Here is a 15555-nt window from a genome sequence, read left to right as displayed (position 1 = left end):
GGAGTGAGGTGACTGGTTTCTGACGCTAAGAATAATCTCTAGGTCAGTGCAGACAGCTGCAGATTTCTCAGCTGCCCCTTAAAAGCAGTTTAACTTCCACAAAGGTGCCTCAGCAAAGCTGAGATTTGGGCCTGCACGTCAGAGTGTTTAATGAAACAAATGCCCACAAAACCCCCATGATATTTATTTAATTCTTCTCCTACATTTCCTCTCCCAGACTTTTTTAAAAAAGGAATAAAATTAGGATCATTCTCATTCTGTGAATGCATTAAAACTTGGAAAAATAGCCCTACTCTTGGATTTCTCAGTGTAGCCTGCTGTTGCCTTGGTTGTCTTACAGTTAGCACATAAATCTGGCTTCTAACTGCCTCTTTTTTCCAGAACAAGCAGTGGTACCTGATTCAAAGGCTGCTGAACTCAAGGAACTGGTTTCACTAGAGTTTAGACCAGACTGTTAAGAGTATGGTGCTTGAGTACTGTCTTTTTATGTAAATTGTATGCATAAGAGTTTTATGTGTATAAGATTAAAATAGATGTGTAAATCAGTGGATTTTTTAGGCAGCCAGCTTCTCTGACCATAGATAACACCTTTGCTGTTATGAACACTGTGTCAGGGTGTGAAGGGAAGGCCTTGTGTTGTTTTCTGTCTGTCACAGCCCCCCTCATCTTCTCCACAACAATAAGTTTCCTACGTGAGCTACTGGATCTTCCTTTACAACAGTTATAGCTGTACGAGAAGGATTTATCTCTCCATTCCACTACAAACTCAGACAAATGGAACCTTAGCTTGATCAAATTAATGGGCAAAAGCCCATCTGTGCAGTGAAATTAAGCTGCTTACACTAGTCCTGTCATTAGTTGTATTGGAATTGGGTCACGGCAGGATGTGTAGCCAAGTATCCTGCTTGGTTCCATACTTTTTGGTTAGCAGAAGTTTCAAGATAAATTTTCCAACCTGCAGACCAAATAAACTACTGGATTCGTAACAGCAACAGCCTTTTTCAAATATGCCTCATTGCTTCAAATTAGATAGGCCCGAGATCTATCCACAGGGCTTCTCTCCACTGCTCCACCACATACATGTTTATTATAGCTGTACACTTTGCTGATGATTTGTTACTGGTGACAGATGAGGGGAAAAGCAGGTAAATACCAGGAATACATTTTTAAACCAAATGCTTTGTCTTTTTTTTTTTTTTTACCCTCTGATTGTACAATTAAGAAAGATAATACTGGGCCTAAAGATCACTTCCCAGATTCAACGATTGTTTGATAGGATAGACAAACCAGGCATTTGTTTGCTCCAATATTTCATCAGCTTATTAGTGTGAATGAGGTGGAAGAAGTTCTTAAATGTCCTACTAGCACATCTGAACCTTCCCCTCACGCTTCCCCCCCATATAACTTGGTTCTGTATTGCACATTCTACACGGCATCTGTCTTACAGTCATTACACAGCTGCCTTCCCAATGACGGAGGTATTTTTGGTGAGAGGCATGTTTTTTTTCTGTAGCGTCTTGTTTTAAAATTGTAAACACTTTGGACTTGCCTAGGAATGTCAGGTGGCTTCCTGATTAATCACCCAACTACTTAAGGTTGTTGCTATTTTAGTGTTTATAATACTTTGCTGGAGGCTTAAGTAGTAAATTAAAAAAACTTAATATCTCGTGTGTGCTAATGCCTGTGAATGAATTCAGTTACAGGCAAGCAAATAAATAGTAGGTTGTGATTTCTTGCTGTATTTCATTGCAAACTATCTGACAGTACAGAAGGTCTGATTGCTTAGTCACTGCTGTAAAATTCTTACTTTTTTACCCTTAAATCCTCCTTAGGGTCTTGGGGCTCAGGAACAAGGAAATACAGAACATATCAAGGTTCAGGTGAAAAACAACACGCTGGGGTTAGGAGCAACCATCAATTATGAGGTGAGCACTAGTCTCAGGTAAGGAAATGGCTCCCATTTCAGCTAAAGCACAATCTTTGTAATGGGATGTTAGCGAAATCCATTATCACATCTGGTGACAGCGTGTATCTGTGCTACCATCTCCGCAGAAACTCTTGACCTGGAGTTTAGTTCTGCTTTGTTGGGTGTTTTAGGAGTAAATACCTGCTTGGAAAGGTTACAGTGCATTCTGGGAGCAGGCTGTTCACAGATTTTTTTTTTGCTTCCAAGCAAATCACTGAAATACTTGCTTTCTCCCTGTGTCTTCTGTCTTGCTTGGCTTCATGCCTTCTGTCCCTCTTCCTGATACAGTCACCTTTCTGACTGGAGTTCAGGTACACAAGGTACACAGGCAGAGCAGAACATGGTCCTAAAGGTCCTTGTCTTATAATCAACATCTTAAGTAACTCTGCTGAAAAAAATCACACTAGCATTTCCTGTCTGCTTCTGAAAATGTCTTGCGCAGATGGAGGACACACAGAGCCAACAGCAACTCAGTATTGTTTAACCCTTATTTCTGCACTTTGGTGTGACTATGGTGAACTGTTGTTAGTGTTGGCACCTGTGGAGCTTCTGAGGGCCCCTCCCACCAACAAGGATTGAGTACATACAGTTAAGTTACTACTTAGAGTGCAGAATCTTAATATCTGTTTTAACAAAACTTCTGTTAGTTCTGAAGACTTTCGCCTTGTGGGTGATATTTACAGGACAACTGGATTGCTCATCAGGATGACTTCAACCAGCTTCTGGCTGAACTGAATAATTGCCATGGACAGGGTGAAACAGGTAGGTTCATGCTTTGCTCAATCAGATGCTGGAAGCTTAGCAGAGTTTCCATTTTCTGTCTTAAAAGGCTAGCTGAGGCCCAGTCCTTTGGGCTGCTAAGTCTTCTTGCTGAGGTTGACAACTCCCTCTTCTACCCCCAAATTTCTGGGAGCAGAAGGACATGTTGCCCTCTGTGACCATGCTCAAGTTGGTCTGCCTGGATATGTAGGTCTCAGTGGATCAGTTTTGCTCTCAGTAAAGGCTTTTTGCTGGGGAAAGCAAACATAAAATTTTGAACTTGTTTATTTTATCCAGGACCACAACATGAGTGATCTTTTGCTGGGATGTACTACAGCAACACTTGTTTCTTTATAAAGCAACCAGAGCCAGTATGAAGGCTCATAACACAGTCACTCACCATTGCAATACGTTTACCTTCATTTTACTAACAGTCACACCTGGCTTCCATGCTCCAGTGGTGGCTTAAATACCTACTTTTCCTGTCCTCGGAGAGCTGCTTCTTAGCTTTTGACTCAGAGTTATGCATCTCTGTTTTGAGTGTGGTATAATGTGATTTTTGTAGCCCTGATGTAGAGCACACAAGTGGGGAAACTACACAACTTTCCCAAAAGAACTATTTATAAAGTCCCTTAATTTTGAAAAGCTTTGCACAGTTTGACCTTGGTTTGTAAAAATGAAGTTATGCAAAACTGGTGGGTGTAAGCTTACAGAAAGAATTGTATGCACCAAATGGTTTAACATCTCTTCTTCAGTTAGACTCAAGTTTAAACTCTGATCATATATCTAAACAACTCTCTGTGGAGTGTTGTTAAACCAAGGGCTTCTGTTTGGACACAGCAGCCTGTCCACGTGCTGCTAGTGGCAGAATTGCCAGCTTAGTGAATTTAGCAACTGTCCATTCATTCATTCTTAACGTTTGAGCACAGAAGGTTTTCTAGGAGAGGAAAGGTAGAAGGAAAAGGAGAAAAATCAGTTAGCAAGAAAGATCAAACTTGGTTTCTAATCCTAGAGAACTAGGATTAAAATTCTGAACCTGATGCTTTAAAACGACTTTTTTAAAATTGCTGTGTAAGATATCCCTGTGCATTGGAGCCCTAATCATGGTCTGAGGCCACACAGTGCTAGGTGCTGTAGTTGAAATCCTCAAGAGGTAGAATAGCATAGTGTAGGGAAATTCCAAAAGTTCCTTTCTACCTTTATAACTAAATCCTACCCAAGTTCCAACTTGAGCCATGGGAAGATCAGTTAGGTGTAACTGGTGGGAAACCTGCAAACTGATGAGCAGAGAGCTGAAGTGACTTGCCCAAGGACACAGTGAGTCAGCACAGAGGCAGGTTTGTTGAGCAAGGCTGTCTTGTTCCCAAATCTGTGCAGTATTCCCTGGGTCATCTGCACTGATGCAAAGTGGTCCCTGAAAACCATATTTCTCCCTGTTTTACTCGGTTATTTTCCGTTGGTCTTTTTAGGAGCTGGGACAAGAGTTTTCAGTCACTGAGGACAGATTTGGGTGCACGTTGAAAATTCCCGGTCAGAATCACGTTTGGTGATTTGCAGACTGCAAACATTGCTCTGAAACTTGTTTTTTTGGCAATTGTTTAAGCTGGCAAAACTCATCCAGATAACTCTGCCTGCAGCTGTGCTACAGGATCAGATGTTACATTATTGGCCATCATCCAGTTCAAATTGCATTAAAAGTCAGCTGAAAAACTTCATTGTTCTTAAATAACTGGTGTAGTTGCCAGACTTGGATTGCAATTAGAAATTGGGAAGGAAGGGCCCCGTGGTGGTTAGTATGCCAACATTCAAATACCCTCGATGTACATAGTTTTAGCTTTCTTTTCTTTTTTCCTAGCTGAGCACCTAGTGACGAGCTTTGATTTCTGGCTTTTTTGCTGGGATACTAAGTGATGATGACTCTGTCCCTTTCCCATTCATAAAATGGGGCAACAACATTCTGGCCATGTCTGTAACGTGCTTTGAAATGTTCATCTGTATCAGATTTGCTGTAGTAATGACACGTGGCTTTACTGCTATGACTGCATTGCTTTAGAAAGCACATTAATATTCCTGCAGTGCTTGCTCAGTTTGTCAGAGGATTTACCAGTCACTGGGAGACGAAGGGATGTACCTACCTGTGCACTGCAAGTGCCAGCACGTTTCAGTAGTGAAATTCCTCCTTGAAGGCACAAGGCGGTGCTGCTGCCCCTTTCACTGCAAGAATAAAGTGGTGGAGGAAGCTCTGTGGAAGTCCTTTCCTGTGTAACTTTGCCTACGGTACAAGTGGGTGGGAGAGCAGACTCAAAGTGCCTCTCTCTGGTCAGGATATTTGAGTTGTGATGCTTACTTTCCCCATAGACCCTTTTTATTGAGGATTTTCAAGTTGACTGCAAACTCTGTCTAAAACTGGGTTTGCTAGTCCTTCCTCTTCACATTAGGGCTTAGTGTATAAATGAAAGAGTAGATCTCAGACTGCTTTCTGGTAGTCAGCTCTCCCACTGCAGGCTGCAGATCTCATTTTTATGTCAATGACTCTATCATCAGGTGTCACCACCTATCAAGCAGTGAAGTGCTGTAATTCCAATGTCAGAAAAGCTTGGTCTGCAGAGCTTTCAGGGGTGGGATCATATGAAAAAGGTGACTCAGCTTGGCCCTCGGGGTATGGGTTGATATCCCTACCCATCCCAGTCACTGCTGGAAGACAAAAAACCATCTCACCGGAGCAGCCTTTTCTAGTGTTAGAGAATCCTATGGTGCCTATTTATTTTCAGGATAGGACTAATAAAGTAGTTATTAACCAGACAGCAGGTTACCTCCTTCTGAGAATTTCTTTTAAAATAGCAGGCTCTGTGGATGCAAAGAGTACATCTGTACCAGTAAAATAACCTGCCACAGTGCAGGATCTTGATAGCTCTACTGTTCAATAGTTAGACTAATCCTTCACATGGTTTTGACCTGCACAAGCTAACATCCTCCCAAACAACTCCTGAGTGAATTTGGGACTTAGCCAACCCCAGAGACCATTCCCAGTGGACAGTTTAGATGCATCCCATCTTCTGGAAAATTAAATAATATGGATGTGGCAATTTGTTCTAGCTGGCCTCAGGGACAGAAAAGCTTTGCCACCGTCTAATTTCTTTACACAGATGTATCGGACCATGTCCAGGTAGAAACACTTCATGTAGTGTTAGAAGTGGAAGGCCTTTCTGTTTGGTTATTTTTTTTTTTCCCCTTTTTCTTTCTACCCAGTCAGGTTCAGTATTTAATTTTGTACTATTTCTTACATCTTTCTCAGGCTCTGGCACTGGAGATAATTTGTAACAAACAATGCAATAAACCCTGACCTAATTTTCTTTTCTTACTGTAGAAATGGTGTTAAATTAGACTTTGCCTTTGACCTGAAGTACCTGTATCTGCCTTCTCAAATTACGTTAGACTGGAAATGGGAAGGGAAGGGGATGTGGCAAAAAAAACCCCAAGCAGTAACATGTCTCGGACAAAACTTATGGTGCTTCCTTCTGTAATATATTATGATATGTTGTTGAGACTCGGTTTTGAGAGAGAAAGTTAAATACACTGATGTTTGAATTTGGTGGTTAGAGCGCCTCTAATAGGGTTGCAACCTGTTTGGTTTGTTTTTTCTAGAGTCCTCAGTGAATAATCAGAAGACGACATTCAGTCTTGAAGAAAAATCCAAATCTTCCAAGAAACGTGTCCATTATATGAAGTTTGCAAAAGGTAAGAAGAGTTTTGTTGTTTCATAAGCTCTAGCCAAGATTAGAAGAAAACACATGTGTCAAGGTGATCTGTTGCCTTCTGGGGTCTAAATTTGGCAAGTAAATCTTGGTTTAGAAATACACCCTGCAGCAACTTTTAAAGCTATAATATGCTGTTCCTCTTTATTTTGGACAATATTGGATGGCTTTAGGCTGATATTGTTAAATAAAACCATTTCTATCTGAAGGAACCATCAGCTGGATAAAGGAACAATGAATATTCTGAGTGGTCTGTGCATGGGCAGAGGATGGGAGGGAGAGGCAAAGGTGAGAACAGTGTTACTTGGGCATCTGCACAGCACTATCCTCTGCAGTCTCCAATAACTCCTGTGAAGAGATGATGTGGGTAAGATCAGTGATCAGATTAGACATGAGTGCAGGAAGAGGAAAACCCTCTTACATCTATCAGTTACTTTGTTGGATAAATTAGGACAGTGGTTGGTGGCCAGAAAAACTATATCAAGAACTCATGGAGTTTAGTCATTTCTTTATTTCTTAGTCATGACATTATTTCAACCATCCCTGGGTTTGGCTCTGACAGTTGTTCAGTCCCTTGCTCTGTTCCTCTGTCAGCTGTGTTCCCCTTTCACACACCCATGCACACATGGTGTGTGCATACATACGTTTCAGCGTATGAAGAGGATCAGTTTCCACTAATGGCTAATTTATTAAACTTAAAGCTCTGTGTAGTGTTTTCTGATAGCAAATGCCTCTGGTAAAACAGAGGTAATTGACGTCTGAACGGAGGCCAAATTCTGATATTGGTGTTTGGGATTTTTGATTAAATACTTCAGCCTTGAAGTCAAACATGTTAACATGACCTGCCGCTTTACGACGTTAAACAATGAAATTGGGTCAGGGCTTGCAAATACAGAGGCTGTGGCCTGTTTGAGGTAGTAGCAAAGAGGATTTATTTTGATTTGGAGTTAACCTTTTACTAAATATAGAGAAAAAAGAAGTGTCTTTTAAGCATGTTAAATATGAAGCGAGGCTTTCATGTTAACAGTATCGCTTATTTGTTTGGTTGCAGTGTTTCTATAAGGTAGGCCCCTGTTTGATTGTACCTTCTGTGGTCTAAAACAGGGAAATTGTCCTTTTTCAGGGAAAGAGGAAAAGTTATTTGAGAAAGGCTAATGTTGTTGTGGCCCTTGTTCAAGTCCAATCCTGCTTCCTTTTAGACTAAACAAGACGAGCTCACACAAAAGCGGGAGAAGGGAGCAGCAACGATAGAAAATGCAGCTTCCGTTTCTGGTGCTGTTTTGTAGCCTCGCTGCTGGAGGAATGTAGGCACCACACAGGCTTAGCAGCCACACTTGGGTCTGGGAAACACGCACCATTAGGAGATTGAATCAGTGATTTCAGTTGCTTTTCTAGTAGCTGTTCCACTGTGAAGCTGCAAAAGATTTGGACTGTCAGCTAAGTTGGTTTTCTATTAGAGAATGCAAAAGGAGAGGGGATGTATTTGGAGGGGAAAGGCCTGGAAAGAAAGGATAGGGTGGGAGAAGGAGCAGCAGCATTCTAAGTGTCATGTTCCAAGCTTTGGCCAAGATAAAGTTGAAAACAGCCACCGGTCTCATCCAGCTTGCTTGGGTAAGGGCATCTAGAGGCTGCACAGTCAGTGAGACACCAGAAAGTTGGGTAACATTTTTCTGCTCTAGGTTGATGTGTCTGCTTACCCTCTGTGGGCAGTTAAGGATCCTGAGAAGAAGAAACAGGTGGAATAGTCTGATTTTTTTTCTTTTTTCTGTCTGTTACAAGTGCTTAGATTCATTTTGAGGTCAGTGATTTTGGAATCAGGAAATCAAGTGGAGTGAGACCCCAGGAGACTCCTATAAGTTGACCTATCTGGGCTAATTTTATTTCTTTAACTTTTGCTGACTTCTTTAAAAAAAAATTTCAGAGACAAGCTGGACAACTCAATGTAAAGGCTTCTACACTGTGGAATCAGCTAAACTTTTGCCGGTATCTCAGAATATCCATCACACCCTTTTGCTTCCCCCTCCCTGCTCTGTGTCTGATGCTCAGGCAGCCACACAACAGTCAGATGGGAATAATGGTCCTACTGGAACTCAGAGAAATCTTTGCTTCACCCTTGAAATTGTTTTAAGTTGGAATAATCCAGTGTGTTGCAGAGATGGAGGTTTTGCTTTTCAGAAGCAATTTCATGAATCAAAGAAAAGTCCCCACTGAGTAAAGATGGATTTTTTTTTTTTTTTCTTCACTGTATGGAGGAGCTATAAGTCCCTAACTCTGTCAGAGACAGGAAATTCTCATGAGAATCCAGAGATGTGCAGTTTGTCCTTGAACTTTTCTTGTGTGTAGGAGGATACAACTTTTCTTTCCCTTTAGCGTAGTGCAGGCTGCTTCCCTCATGTTGCTATACCAATTGCAGCATCAAGTCGGGGGAAACAAGCTGCTGTTATGTTTCCCTGTGGGCATACACCAGCCGGCTGTGGTTGTCTCCTCACCAGCCTTTCCCCCTACGCAGACACACATTTCCTATTGTACGTGGGAGTCGTGGTCAGCCTTAATTTAGCGTCTTTAACGTCCTCCTGATTTTTGTTCACCTCCAAAACCAATTTCTCTACCTCTGTGGGTCAGAGAAAAACATCAGTTTGTGTTATCAAAATGTACCTGTCATCACCAGATATGAAGGTTGTGGGATTTTTTTCCTCCCCTTGCCCCTTTCAGGTAAGGATCTCTCTTCGCGCAGTGAAGATGACCTGTCCTGCATATTTGGGAAGCGACAGAAGAATATGAAGACACAGGTAAACAGGAGGCTTCAGCTTTTTCTCGTTTCCTTGCGTATTTTCCCTTACAACAAAAACATTTAAATGTCTTTTTGCTAATGAGATTACCACATGCCCATCAAAAGCAAAGGGTCTTCTGCCTGTGAAATTACTGTTGTTTCTATATGAAGGCTGCAGGTGGATGGATGTGCTCTGAACCATCAGGAAATAAGTGAATTTCATACATATTTTTATGAATCATTGTGACGTAACTTCTTTGGAGTTAGGAATCTTCATTATTTTAATTTTACACTTGTTAAGCAATATACATTGCAAAGTAGATCAGTTTTGCTTGATGTGAAAATTGCATAAATATCCAAAATAAAATTTGACATTCAGTAGCAACTGGCCGATTTCAGCAAACTGCCCTTATTTTCACAAGAATTGGGAATGGCTGAGCAGCTGCAAAGTCTTGCTCATCTTTGAACAAAGGATTCAAAGATGGCTTGAACACTGATAAATATTTAATGAGACTTTGCCCCAACTTTGTGTAATGAGATCAAGGTTCGTACTAGCACTTATTTTATTTATGTATTCATTAGCATTTTGCACTGCAGAGAATAGGCCTGCTATATCAGTATATAAAATAACAGACTTACACTGCGACATGACTAATGTATCCAGAAAAATTATTTGGAAAAATAATGTCTAGAAAAGCACAAATGAATATGTTGCAAGAATTGCCCTGTTGGTTCGGAGATCTCTGAAGTCTCTTGTCTAGAGGGAAGGATGGGGCCTGAATTTCAATGGAAATTTCTGAAATACCATGTGTGTGACACCTTCCTCATTGTGCAGTACTTTTGAAAATTGTTCTGTAACTTCACTGTAGGCCACTGTGAACTTTGGGAGGAGAGGGACAGGGAGAAGAATGTGCTAAGAGACACTGGGTAGTAGTGAAAGTAAGCTTGTAGCTGTGTAAATGCTAGGCAGAATGGCAAGGGAGCTTGTGAAGACAAATAGTGATCCACTGGGGATTCTTCGCTGGAAAAAACTCTTACTATAAAATAAAGAACACTTCAGTAGGGTGTCTTGAACAGTTTGAAGGATTTGGTCTTGCCGTTATCCCATATAGTGTTACAATTTCAGTGAATGTGCTGTAGCTTTTAAAGTTATTGGTAAGACAGAGAAAAATGTCGTCTGTTTTCTGAGTACTGTTCTCTAAACTGCAAAAAATACAGTTACAGTTAATTAAACGGCAAGGTTAGAAGAAATGTAAACAAATTAAGAACTGTCCTGTCTTGTCTGCCACTGTGAAAAACAGTATGAACCTTTGTTACAAGTCACATGGTTTGGCTTGAAAGGTAAGAGCTTGGGAGGAGGCCATCAGCCACAACAGAACCCATCTTAACTTATTACTGTCTTGAAATAGGCATTTGGGGACTTCAAGTCTGTGAAAGCTGTTAGAGGTCTCAAATGCTGTAGGTAAGCCTGCACCATCGGAGTCCCCTTGATTAACACTTCTGATCACCTAAATATGCCATGGATCTGCTGCTTAGCTCCCTTGCAAGACAAACTGGGATTTAATGCAAACCAACAGTGCTATGGTAAAGGGAGTAGAATTTGGCCACCCGTGAGTCGTCCCAAATAGTTGGTCTTGTTTTATCGGTGTGTCCTGCATCTTTTGAAACTAAAGATAAGTTTGGAAAGTGCTGTTGCTTCTTCTGGGATTTATTCATGCAGAGCACTTGTTCTGCTGTTGATACACACTGCAGATCACATGCATTTATGGCTGCTTGTGAAGGGTATATGTTTTTGCATGCTTTTGCTAATTCCTTGACCGATGCAGTGGTTGGCTGATGACTACTGTGCAGATTTCCTTTTTCCCCTCACTGAACACTAAGCTAATGGGTCAAGGTTCTGGCAAAAAGTCACAGACTGTTCCCTGTTAAGCACCCAGATTTCCACATGCAAATACAGGCAGGAGGTAATGTAATTTGGAGTTGCATTGTTGTCTTCTGGCTACCGTCTGCTGCTAAGCAGCCACAGGGAGAGAAAGCCAGAGGCAGCACAATTGCTTTTTTTTTCCTACCCCCCCTCTCCTTTTCTTCATGGATCAGAGATCTGTGGAGTTTGCACAGGCCCTCCAGCTCTAAGCAATTTAATTTCGTTGCACCCATGAACTCTCATGATCCCTTTCCATCATGTTCCACAGCCTGGTCCTTAAGGTGGCACAAATGGAACTGCCCTGTGAGGATTTGCAGTGCTCTTCTCTGTGCATGTTTGCATTCCGTTTTGAAATTCCTAGGCTCTGGGCATTTCCCTGATGTGGCAGAGAGTGCACCACAGGAGCAGGAAAGCGCTGTCGTTCTCCTGGAGGCGAGTTGTTCATATCTGTTCCTGTGTAGAGATAATGTAGGAAGAGTCCTGGTGTCCATCAGAGCCCTGGGGTATGCCTTCAAGCTCTGGTCGGCTGCTGTCCCTGTTCAGAGTAGATGAGGACAGCTTCTGTACTTACATAGGTGCCAGAACTGCTACTCCCAATTCATCTGATTGCAGGTTCCCAGCTGTAGTTGCACCTGAGGATGATACATGGAAGCACCTGTTATGTACTGATCGTGTAGCTTGAAGCCCTATCTTTAAGGTTCTTTCTGAGGTACTAGATTCCTCCTCTTGTTTTGGAGGTGCAGTTCAAGAAGCATTCAGTACAGATTTGATTTGGACTGAATGACCTATCCTCAGCTCAGATAGAGTTGTCATTCCACTCTTAATCTTTTGACAAAGATATTCGGCATAATTCTTTTTCCCATATTTCTAGTTGTTTCAGTCCAGGATCAGAACCATCTTAGATACAACTTCATGGAGAGGAGGTGCAGGAGCTGCTTTTCATAGAAACACAGAATTACCGAGATTGGAGGAGACCTGGAGGTCTCTGCATCAGTCACCCTGCTCAAAGCAGGATCAGCTACAGCAAGTTGCTCAGAACCTTGTCCAACTGAGTTTTGACTATCTCCCTGCCTTAAAGCCTCCAATTTAAGCCTGTGACAAAACTCAGTGGATGGATGAAAAAGATCACTTCAGGAGCAGAAGGTGGGAACATTTTGAAATAACAAAATGCTTACACTGTAAATGGACTCAGTTGGGTGATCATTTGCAGTTCTGTAGGCATCAGAGACACGGTGGAAGTTAAGGAAACATTTAAAGGATGTATGCCACTGATGGCATTATGGCCAGGTTTTTCATCTGAGTGAATTGTAGAGCTTCTCTTCTTGCTAAGAGCTGTTGTACTCATGGCCTTTGAGCTGTTCTGTTTCTACAAGGGGCCTAACAGTAGATCCTGGTAGTGATATTACACTGATGCTCATCAGCACTGTCGTACTAGATCTGGCTGGTTGGGTGGTGTTACACCAAACTGTGTTCTTAAAGATTAGGAAAAGGGGAGAGAGGAAAGCAAAACCCAGGAAACTCCATCTGTGTTTATGGTCAAATGGAAACTAGTGGAAGGGCTCAAGGCTAAGTGACATGATCTCTGGACCAGCAAGATAATCTTGGCTCTTCTGAAGTGCTTGTAAAAAATATGTCGCCTCTGAACTGCCACTGTGATAAGTCCTGGCTCAGCAAATCACAGAGACACTGTTTCAGTTAGTCGTGTTCAGTCTTTTGTAGTATGGCCATTAGCAATCATTTTATGATCTTGACCTGTGGAGTAGTCTTTGGCAGAAGATGCTTTGTGCTAGCTCAATCTGGGCTGTCTTGACTGTAGAGCTGATCTCAGACTCACTTTTTAACTGTGTCAGTAGCCTAGGACTGATCTGGCTAATGGATCTTTTCCCTTGTTTCAGACTGACACTACTGCAGTAAGTGGGGATGTTGAAATTTGGATTATCTACCTTATCAAAGGAAGAGGGAGTTGGCTACAGGATTGTAAAGATTGCAAAAGAGTGGAATTGCGAAGGATATGGAAGGAAATACTTTTTGCCTCTAAGGGTTGAAAGGAGTTTCTCTAGAAGTAGTAAGACCGAGATATTAGTTTAAGCTGTTGTTTTGATGAGTCTGGGATATGTTACTAATCATAGGCACTTGCAACCTTTAATTCTCCTGAATGTTAAACATTACGGTACTTTTTTTTAAATTATTTTTGATAAATCATGTGTCCAGCTAAAACCTCCGTAATAAACTACACAGGGACCTTTGTTTAGAAAGAAAAATATAAGTCAGAAAAACGGGGGGAAGAAAACAATGGCTGGGCTTCAGAGTGGACCTAAATTGAAAACGTCTGCAGTTTTTCCCAGGGAGAGTAAGTGATCGAAAATATTGAATTGTAATTATGATGCTCTCTGGAGACCTGCAGTGAGGACCTGTTTTGCAGGGTAAGATTTGCCAGACTTTTTTTGCCCCCACATTCCCTCTGATTTTCTCACTTGCTTAGGAACACTGGGAGCTGGGGAGACAGAAAAACAAATTCCATTAGTTCCTATCTGGTTGAACTTCCTGGAACCCCCACTATTTTTTTTGCTTCTCAGAATTTCCTTCCTCCATCCAGCTGTGTTTCCTGATGAAGCCTTATCACTGGAGAAAATGCTCCTGAGTGAGACTGAGGATTTGGGAATGAGTTACAGACAGTCCCAACTTGGTTGCTGAACAACATGATTCTGGCACTGATTTTGCTTTGGGGGCTGGGGGAGTAGTTGTGATTTGCTGGCACATTTGTAATAACTCTGAGATACGTAGAAAACTGAATGTTTTGCATCCATCTCACTTCCGTGTCTCAGGCCATTTGATGAGTAATCAGCTTCCTCCAAATTTCTGTAACTTGGATGTAAACCTGCGTAAGTTCCCTTAAACCAACTAATCCAAGTAGCCTGAAAGTCTCAAGTTTGTGGTGATTTCTTCCGTGTTAGTCATTAGAAATGTAACTATCCACCCTGTTGCTTTTTCACTTTTTTTTTTTCTTTTAAATCAGGAAATTGTCTTCTGACACATTTTGCAGAACTTCCTCAACTGACTTACATTTCCCAGCACTTATCAGAAAAGCATGTTGGCTAATCTTAAGGGACATAACTGAAAATCCATTAAAGTCTGGCTCTGCCATGGGCTCACTGAAGCTATGGGTAAACTGATATAATTACCTACACCTCAACTTTCTCTCTGCAAAATACCAATCATGATACTGATGTTTGTGGGGTTTCACCGTTGTGACTTTTAGGCAAGTTGCAAGTTTAGTCTGTTGGATTTTTTTTACCTGTGACAGTCTCTGTTGCAGAGGTAGCATATAAATTAATTTGCTGTTCTTTTTTTTTTCAGCAATGTCAGGGAACAGAAAACTGCAGAAGAGAAAAATCAGTTAAAAATTAACTTGGGTTTTTCACTGGAGACCACAGCTAGCCTGAAGTATTTGGGACTGAGAAGCAGAACAGATAAAGGACATCAAAAACCTGGAGAGAGTCCAAAAGGATTTAGTAAAAGGGGCGACAGGGTTAGAGGGCATGTCCTAGAAGGAGAGAGTGGAGGAACTGGATACGTTCATCTCAGAAGAGAGGCAGAAAAAGATGACCTCTCTGCCTATAAATATCTGGGGGTCGGTGGGAGGGAGGAACAGAGGAAGGGAAGGGATAGTAATCAGGGTAGGCAAAAGCCAAGAATGGTGCTGGGAGTGAGAACTTCAATTAGAAAAAGGAAGACACAAGCTTACTCTTCGGCAGGCTTCTTTGCAGTGATGTCAGCGGGGCAGTGGAAGAGTCTCCTAAGGGAAATCCCAGCTCCTTAGTAAGTGACGCCAAGAAAAAAAATAAATTTAACACTTTTAGACCCATTGGAATGGGCAAAGCTGAATTGGTTTAAATAGAACAACTCCCAACAAGTCATTCTGTGAGCAGCTCTAGTACTGAAGCTTGTTTCCTGTGGTTGTGTTGTGCTTGGATTCTGTGTGACTAAAGGAGATGAGCTCATGCTGAAATCCCTGTCCATGTGCACACTGATCTGTTGGCCTTCTCTGTCCAGCTGCCTGTTTTCATGAAATATTTTAGTCTTAATGTCTTTGAAATCTCTAAGCTTCTGCTAGGTTGAATTAGAAAGTTGCTGGAGAGAAAGGAGTGTGTGATGTACACAAATGTCTGGGCAGAATGATTATGGAAACTTTGCTTCCTTAAGAAATCAGAGTAAAAATGTAATTGCTGTCAGTGCTGTCAGTGTGTTCCGGAGGAAGACAGTAGGAAAACATTGAGATAGTGTCTTTAACATATTTCCTTCTTTTTTTATTATACATTTATTGTCAGAGAGAATAATTGCATTTTTAGAGGAACTGAGTATCTTGTGCCTGGTTATTATA

The 15555-nt window shown here is 41.5% G+C and overlaps 1 protein-coding gene across 1 annotated transcript in view; it reads left to right on the top strand.

Moving 5' to 3' along the window:
- Positions 1–15555, top strand: part of PINX1 (PIN2 (TERF1) interacting telomerase inhibitor 1) — a 61889-nt gene that overhangs the window by 6013 nt on the left and 40321 nt on the right. Inside the window, exons 3-6 of the mRNA XM_074861330.1 lie at positions 1833–1925; positions 2650–2728; positions 6371–6463; positions 9193–9269. Coding sequence (XP_074717431.1) covers positions 1833–1925; positions 2650–2728; positions 6371–6463; positions 9193–9269 — 342 coding nt within the window. The remainder of the gene's footprint in view (positions 1–1832; positions 1926–2649; positions 2729–6370; positions 6464–9192; positions 9270–15555) is intronic.

This window comes from Strix uralensis, chromosome 3 (genome assembly GCF_047716275.1).
Source record: "Strix uralensis isolate ZFMK-TIS-50842 chromosome 3, bStrUra1, whole genome shotgun sequence".
NCBI classification, from domain to species: domain Eukaryota; kingdom Metazoa; phylum Chordata; class Aves; order Strigiformes; family Strigidae; genus Strix; species Strix uralensis.
Note: the sequence above shows the minus strand (reverse complement) of the source record. Positions and strands in the feature narration are given on the sequence as shown.